General features: G+C 42.1%; 1 protein-coding gene across 1 annotated transcript; it reads left to right on the top strand.

The window, feature by feature from the left end:
• The first annotated feature begins 2,396 nt into the window (after positions 1 to 2,396).
• CCDC71L (coiled-coil domain containing 71 like) lies at positions 2,397 to 6,842 on the top strand. The gene has a single exon (XM_027574457.2). It carries the CDS (start codon positions 2,699 to 2,701, stop codon positions 3,389 to 3,391), a length of 693 nt encoding a protein of 230 aa, XP_027430258.1. The 5' UTR covers positions 2,397 to 2,698; the 3' UTR covers positions 3,392 to 6,842.
• The last annotated feature ends 2,050 nt before the right edge of the window (positions 6,843 to 8,892 follow it).

Here is an 8,892-nt window from a genome sequence, read left to right on the forward strand (position 1 = left end):
GAAAGACGCGAGAGATAGAGAGAGAGAGAGAGGCAGAGGGAGAAGCAGGCTCCCAAGGAGCAGGGAGCCCGATGCGGGACTCGATCCCAGGACCCTGGGATCATGACCTGAGCCGAAGGCAGATGCTTAACCATCTGAGCCACCCAGGCGCCCCAGACATGCCATATTTAAAAGTATATGATAATTTAAGCAATTTAACATGACACTAATTCCTAAAAATATTACATAAAAATAGTTTTATTTTTAAGTAAATTAAATGAGCATGGATTATAAAAGAACTGTTTAATACTTTGCCATTTTTTGAAATCTTATGTTTTCTTAGAATCGAAATTGCATTAAAGATTTAGCCTCTTAACTGAAGTCAAATCTGTAAGTTTGTATAGATGCCTGTTAAATATTTATGTGGCAAAAGGCCCTGAAGTACTTATAATATGATTAACATGGGAGAAAGGGAATAACAAACAATATGAGAAGCCAGGAGTACATAAATCCTTATTTTACCCTCTTCTTTTATTATGAAGTCCCCTTATCATTCTGCTGGCTCACTCTGTGAGATTTTCTATGTCAGTCTGCAGGGGCATTCCAATGGAAGTTATTCAAATTTCACATTACTATGTGTTCCCAGAGTGATCAAGAAAACTAATTGTGATGTAAAAGGTTATAATATCATTTCTTTATAAGGACTTAGGAAGCTGCTAATTGGCTCCTTAATCTTGGTCTGAGATCAGGTGTGCTTTTCTAGGAAAATGATTTTCTCTTCAGAAAGTTACCATGATTTTTGGTAGGCAGAGAACTAGTCTCCTGATACAAAGTTCTGTTTTTGCCATAAACCCACTGTGTGGGGAGGGTGCTCTGGTGTAGAGAAACACCTTTCAAAATAGTTTTGGTTTAGTTTTTCTTGAAATGAAACAAAATATTATCCGGTTCAAACAAAATATCTGTTTAGCCCAATACAAGACTGATCAAAACTGCTCCATTCTGGATAGAGTTGTAGTAGAAATAGGGGTACAGCTCTGTCCCTTGGTCACTTCACTCATGCATTAAGCATTTTCTATTGAACCTCTGAGTCTGGGCAGCACAATTTGAAAAGCCTCCAGTGAAATATAAAGATCACTAGGTTAGGAATCCAATAACCTAAACCATAATCCCGGGGTTGCTATCAACAAACTGTATTACTGAACCTCTGTGGGTCCAGATTTCCTCATCTATGAAATAAGGAGACTGAATTTGGTATCTTTCGGCTCAAATATTGGAGGGAACTATTAGCAACTATATGCAAATCACTAAACTTCTGTGCTTTATCAGTTTTCCACTGCAAAATAAGATGCTCACTGAAGGGTAAAATTTGCATGCTTACCTTAAAGTTCTAAGTATTGATTTTCTTAACCTTAAAAATTTAAGGGTGTTAAGAGAAAATTGCATAATAAATGTAAAATATACAATTATGCTGTTCTAAGCGATTTCACTATATGCTTCTTTCTCACCTCATTGCAAATAATCAGTATTTTGATTTACTTAGCAAACATGGAGTGCCCATTAGAGTGCCAGTCAGGATAGAAAAGACGACTAGTGAATGACCACTACTCTCTAAACATTCATAGTCCTCCCCTCAAACACAGAAGGGAATGTGTTCTTAACAATGTATTATTATCAAGAGAACTTTTTTGATTGATGCTGCATCTCTTCTGAATGATAGAGATGGTGCTGCAAATGAACATATTGAAACTAAATGAAAAGTGAAGTGCAGTCATTTAGGAAGAACTACATATTTGAAAACATGGATATTTTCGTTAAGGAGAATGGCTTTGTTGTAATTGGTCTCTGATCAACCTGAGCAAGCAAATAGTCTTTGCTTTCCCGATAAGCAGAGTATCTCCTAAATATGAAGAGGGTTCCATTGTCTAGAAGGAGATAATCTCACCAATGCTGCCCATATTACCTGAAAGACTCTGGATTATTTTTGGTTGCCTGAGATGGATCAGGGCCAAAAGAGGGAAGAGTTGGATGAAGACGCCAAGAGGTCTTTGAAGGTCTGGAAGGGAACTGTGAAAGGCCCATTCCGTCTAGATTTACCCCCAGATTCCCGTGCTGTGATAGGAGGGACAGCCTTTGGGCAGGTCTCCCTTTGTTATGCACCCAGCTCCATCCACAAATGCACCCAATCACTCTGAGACGGACTCTCCCCAAGGTGGAGCTGAAGTCTACCTCTTACTGTAGACATGGCATCCTCCCCACATAACCACCCAACTGTTGACTGGCGTTCAAGGGCCACCACCACCACCCACCCCAGCACCATCTTCCAGGAACTGGCCTCTCCCCCATTAGTCCCCGCCCCTCTTCTGAGAGCACCCAATGGGTGGAGTCGGGGCTGTGGTGGGAGGGGCCCGAGGCGGGCGCATTTAAAGAAAGGCAGAGGGCGAAAGGAGGCTAGAGAGGAGAAGAAAGAAACCAGGGGGCCAGGCGCCGTCCAATGACAAAGCCCAGGGGTGGGCGCCGGCCGCCATCTTGTACCGGGCGGCAGGATATTCACCCGCGTCTTCCGCCCTCGGAGGGGGAGGGGCGGCGGCCGAGGCGAGAAAAGTAGCGAGAGACGCGCCGGCCCGGAGGCGCCAGCAGCGGCCGCCGCCGCGGAGCCTGACGCGGGCGGGGGCGGCGGCGGCGAAACCCGGCGAGCGCGGGCGGCCCCGAGCGGCCTCCGATGCGGCGCAGCGTGAAGAGGCGGCGGCGCCGGCCCCCGGCGGCCCCGGCCCCGGCGGCCCGGGGCGGCGGCTTTAGGGCCGGAGGAGGGGCCGAGCTGGAGGCGCGGGAGGAGAAGGTGGTGTACTCGCGGTCACAACTGTCGCTGGCCGACAGCACCAAGGCACTGGGCGACGCCTTCAAGCTGTTCATGCCCCGCAGCACGGAGTTCATGAGCTCGGACGCGGAGCTCTGGAGCTTCCTCTGCAGCCTCAAGCACCAGTTCTCCCCGCACATCCTGCGCAGCAAGGACGTCTACGGCTACTCCTCCTGCCGGGCCCTGGTCCCCGACCCCCCGCCGCTCCCCGCCGCCCGCGGCCAGACGCGCAGGCCGGCGGCCAGGAGGAGGCGCCGCGGAGCCCGGGCGGCCGCCGCCCGCCGGAGGGGGGCCCCGCCGTCCCCGCCGGCGGCGGCCCCCGAGGACAGCTGCCCCGCCAAGCCCGCGGCCCCCGGGCCCTGCTTCGGGGGCCGCACCCTGGAGGAGATCTGGAGGGCGGCCACCCCGACGCTGACCACCTTCCCCACCATCCGCGTCGGCGGCGACGTGTGGGGCGAGCGCAGCTTGGCGGCGGCGCGGCGCCGGGCGCGCCAAGTCCTGCGAGTGAACCTGGAACCCGTGGTGAGGCTTCGCCGCTTCCCGGTGCCCCGGGCGTGAGACGCGGCCCCGGCCCCTCCGCCCCTCCGCCCCGGGACGGCTTCAGCCTGGAGGGATGAACAAGTGACAGTCGAGTGTTTACAGATCCGGCCTGGACCGCGTCCCCTAGTGCACTTTACGGGCGAAGAAGCACCGGATGGTCTTTCCCGGCCCGCGTCCTCGGGATGCGGCGCCGCCGTCTGGGACTCCGGGGCAGGTGTGCCCTCTGCTGCCTCCCAGCACCGGCTTTGCGGAGGGAGGAGACAGCTGGACCCGCGAGGGAGGTCCCCTTTCTTCCTAACCCCAGATTGAGACGTCTCCAGGACTATAGGGGCAGATCGTTTTCCCCCTTTTGGACTCTCTACCTCACTGGTCTGGAAGTCCTCCGAAGTCATTCTTTTTCCAAAGGAATTTGGTTTCGTGCTTGTGTAATTAAAGCTAGAATTTACTTGCTGTTCATCCACCTCCCTGCACCCCCCTTTTTTCTTTTTTGACTGCCACCCCTCTTTCTGGAGGAAAGGTCGAATATGTTTTTTTGAAAGGTGTTGCACTAGTTTGTGCTCAGGGTATTCTGAATCCCACTCGTTTCCGAATTTCAACTGGATTCCAAAGCTTTGACCAAGGATATTTTCTAAGAAATTCAAGCTTATGACTGTTAATAGTGTAAGGATTTGTATGGCTTTGAATTTCATGGGCTCAGTGATTACAAACAAAGAGATGCAAAGTACAACTGTTTAAACATTTTTGAGGTGTTTCTAAAGATTTTATATTGAAATTTAATGTTTATATTTACTGAGCTCCTAAAGGAAATGGTAGAAACTCATAAAGTTTTGTTTAGGAAAAGTTGACTTGTTAAATTCTTTTTAATTGAATAAAATTTAAAGTGCATTGAAACCACATGGCTTGTGATAAAAAAAATGAGTGAATTATAAAGAACTGGTGTTGGTTAAAGAGATGGATGGAATCCCATTGGAAATGATTTGGCCTCCTTGTACTGGTCTAACATACAGATCTGGGAATATTTCAAGGATAATTTATTTTAAAATGGAAATCGCATAGGCAAAATGAGTATGAGTAAATGCTGTGATTAAAATGCCAAACAGAATACCCATTGGAATTCTCAGAAGTATTAATGAACTAGAGGGGTGGGGCATTTCTTGGTATCAAATAACTGGTCGAAGTTAACTTTGGGCAAAATGGATTCTCCTTCCTTGTTTTCGTTTTTGTTGTTGGATAACAAGAAATGTCCAGATCACTGTCCCCATCACTCTTAAAAACATCATGACAATTAGTTGACTGTTTTGCTCCAGGAGTTCCTTTATCTTATTTCCATTCATAATTATGTTTGCAGTTATTGGTCTTTTGTTTGACAGCCGAAGACCACAGGAATTGAACAGGCGAGCCACACAGAGTACTGACCCTTCTTTTACACTTTTATAATAGTGTTTATATCATGGCCCAGCGTGGAATTCTTGATTATCCAAGTGCCTTTGGTCATTGGTGGCAGCAAGACTTAATGGTTTTTAGCCAGTGGTGCCGCAGCCAGATTTTACTGCAATATCTAAAGGGTCAAGTAGTGATTTTGTACCACTATTATTTCAAATTTAAGTATTCTGCCATGGAACCATCCATACCAGGCTGGAACATGACATATGAAATCTTCAATATTAAGGTTTCTCTCTGCTTGGCAGCTTCTTAGGGGAATAATGAGAGTTGTGATTTTGACTCTTGTGTTTTTAGAATTCAAATGGCATAGCTTTCTGAAATGACTTTTTCAAGTTTAATAGTTCATAGTAGGAGTTTTGTGACTTTAATTTCAGTGTTCTTGTTTTGTAAAAAAAAAAAAAGATAAATATATGACTTTATGCCAGTTTCCCAGTAAGCCTCATATTCTTTTATTCACTACTCAATGATAATGTGTTGTTACAAATACTGTCACATGAGTAAATAAAAGTGAATAATTACTTAGAAGATGGAGAGTGTTAAATTATATTTGTGTGATAGGAAGCTTATATATATTCTTTTTGTTATTAGCTTCCATTGCCAATTGTACTTAAATGCATAGGGTTTTCTTCCCCTCTTCCCAAATTGTTAACTTTTTTAGCTAATTAGCACCTGAGGGAAAAATATGTATTTGTACCACTTCACTATTGTATATAATTTTATAATAATTAAAAAATAAATCCAATGGCCATATTAGAATGTAATTTCAACATATAGCTTATCTAGATAGCTTCCCAGAGGATTTTCAAATTAGATGTAGCTGGGAGGGTAACTTTGCTCAGCACAAAATTGAAACATAACCCTTGACACCATGCATTTATTTTAACTGAGAATCTTTTTTTCCTCGAATGCCTTGTTACTTTAGTGCACTTGAACTTGCATAAATGCTTTGGATTATCTGGGCCATCTGATTTCAGTTTGGATCTGATTGCCCATCCTAAATTCAGTATGTTATTTATCTGGTCTGTTGAAAAATCATGCCATTTCTAGTTTGCGAAATAAGATGTAAACAAATCTTTATTTTTGCCAAGTTTTCTTTAGCAAAACCTTGCTAAAGTTAGTTGTTTTACAACTTATAAAATGTGAAGAAACAACTAATATAGTTGATGAGTATATAATAGGAAAATGAAAGTATTTTATGGATACTTTTGGGCGGAATGTGAAAAGGAACTTGGCACAGTGGCCTTTATGGTGAGGCATTCATTTAACTGTCTTCTAGAGTCTAGCTTAGCTTGTATATAGTTTTTTGAAAGAAATCCCACGGTCTTGATTCATTCACTTACCTTTATATCTCATATGGCACAAGTAAAGGGGGAAACTAGGAGGAAGTTTATCACCTTGCTATGCTTTTATTGAATCTTGAGTGCCTAAATATGGTGATTGGCACCTCAAATAACCTTTTGAATTCCTGATGTCATTTTTATCCTCCTTGTCAACCAGCAACTTATTTTTCCTTACCGAATCCAGTAATGTTCTGATTGTTGAGGGCAAGCTTCATTGTTAGTGCAAAGTGTCACTGTTGTGGTGTGTATTTATTTTGTCCAAGTTTGAGTACCTGATTGGGCAAGTGTAATTTAAGCTGATGGCTGACACATACTGATTTGCTATGTGCAAACAATAGTACTATTTTTCTGGAAACTATTCAATAAAAACACGTGAAAAATATTTGAATACAAAAAATGTGACCAATTTTGAACTCAAAGTTTTTTGTTGTTTTAAGGATTGCCACAGCACTCTTTAAATTGGTGTTTTTTAATGGACATATATACATAATATTTACTTTATTGGTGTGTTTAAAATATTTTTTGATAGACTGTTATGTCTTAAGTGCATTAGAAGGCAATTGCTTGTAATGGAACTGAATTGTTTTGTTTTCTTGGACAGTTTGATGTGCGCATATGATTAAGATTTACAATCTGGTTGTACTTTTCTTTTTAATTTATTAACTGTAAATAAATTTTAGAGAATATACAGTGTCTGGTTTTTCTAATGATGTTGAAAGTTTTTGAAACAGGATTTTATGTTTGCATGTGAATTGGAAAACATTTTTACGATGTGATAAGTTTTGACTTCTTTTGTGGACTTCAGAATCCTGGAAGTCCTGAGATAACGTATTTTATGCTATCTTGGGAGTCAATGTTACATCAACTCTGACGATGTAGTGAATCTCCAGGACAGTGCTTCATGCCCAAACCCAAGCCATTACCCATTTTGCCATCAGTAAGGACTTTAAAAATGCATCAAAATTCAGTATTGAGTCCTGACCCCGATCCCGCTGTGGTGGTGATAAAAGGTCTAAGGCTCACGTATTTTCATATTATGAAAGAAAGTAGGCGTCCTCTATATGAGTAGCAGCTGTAAAGGCTGTTCTACACAATATAGAGCCAAAACTTTCATTACAGTCTAGAGGGTAGAAGTGGAGTGCTTAGCAAGGGCGGGATTCATAGTACTACGTGGCCTGAGTTTGCCTCTGTATCTGAGTTCCTACCGATAATTGGAGGCAGCGGTGCAATGGCTGTGGCTCACATTGCCTGGGCCGGGATTAAAGCTTTACTACTTACAAGCATTAGAACTTTAGATAAATTACAAAAACGCTATGTGCTTTAGTTTCCTCAAGTATCAAATATGGTTAGTAAAGGAAACCACTGGGTTATTGAAAGGATTAAAAAGAATATTAATGGGTGAACACATTGGAAATGCTCAATAAATGCTATTAATTGGAGGCATGTGTGCTGAGAATAAATTTGTGTGTGTGTGTGTGTGTGTGTGTGTGTGTGTGTGTATATATATATATATATATAGAGGCTGAGTGGTCCTTTGGGATTTTAGCATCCTGAAAGTAGAGTGTGGTCTGGGAAACCCAAAAGACAAATTCTGAGAAGGTAATTTGTGGGTGAATTAAATGGAAGACAGGGACAGCAGGAGGTTGAATTGAGTTGTTATTAGGTAGTTTTCACTGTTGGAGGTTTTCCAGGCCTTCTTAAAAATGTTAGGCCCTTTTATCATATTTCTGAAAGATCTTTGAAATACCCTGTTATGTATATTAAACTATCTGAGAGTTTATAAAAGTAATAGATTAAAGTTAACTGATCAAGAACTTGCCAAATTTCAACACTAAATTTTCACTTGGAGTAAGCTCAGTAAGGCTTAAAAACGATGTTAGTGTATGTGTACAGAACTAACGTAGAATCAATTTGTGTGAGCTTTGTACTTCCTGTGTTAAAGGAAATGAATGAGTGCAATAGTTAGGTTTGAAACAGCAGAACGTTATTACCAAAAGTAAAAAATATCCTCACATTTGAAGCATTGACACACTCATCTTTAGATTTTGGGTCTAATGCTAGTAACAGCTCTGATTCCTCCCAGCACAAAGAATAACAACATATTCTAACTTGGTGAGCAAGCCAAAGTTGCAGTTTCTGAAATTAACACAAAAAGAATTTCCCTAGATGGACGTTATACAGTGGTAAAAAGCCCAAAACTGAGCCTGATTGTGGATTTCACAAGAGCAATGACTTCTCACTGTCAGCACTCACTTGTCTTAGTAAAATGTCACCCTAAACTGTAATTTATAACATGATGAACATATCCACAGCCCAACTGGAAGGCAATAGTCATAACAACACCAATCATTATGGCTCCCCAGCAAGTTCAATTAAGTATTCTACTGGACTCAAAACCGGACTTCTCTTGCTTTTGAAAGTATTTATAGAAATATTAAGGTTGAGATTCTGCCAACTACTGAAATTAACTATGTAAAATGTATGTATATTTCTCGCTCCTGGGATTTTTTCAAGTATATATTCTTTAAATAATAGAGAAAAAAGGGTGTGACTTAGGGGTCTACATTCTCAGGTTAATGAAATTATTGAAACATGGTATACATATAAAATGTACATATATTAAAAGTATTATAAGCGTGGCTTGATGAAATTGCACAAATTCAATATACTTGTAGAACCAGCACTCATTTAAAAAACCCAGAGCATTACCAGTACTCCAGGGGACTTCCCCCTCAT

The sequence above is a fragment of the Zalophus californianus genome, chromosome 12 (genome assembly GCF_009762305.2).
Source record: "Zalophus californianus isolate mZalCal1 chromosome 12, mZalCal1.pri.v2, whole genome shotgun sequence".
In the NCBI taxonomy this organism is placed as follows: domain Eukaryota; kingdom Metazoa; phylum Chordata; class Mammalia; order Carnivora; family Otariidae; genus Zalophus; species Zalophus californianus.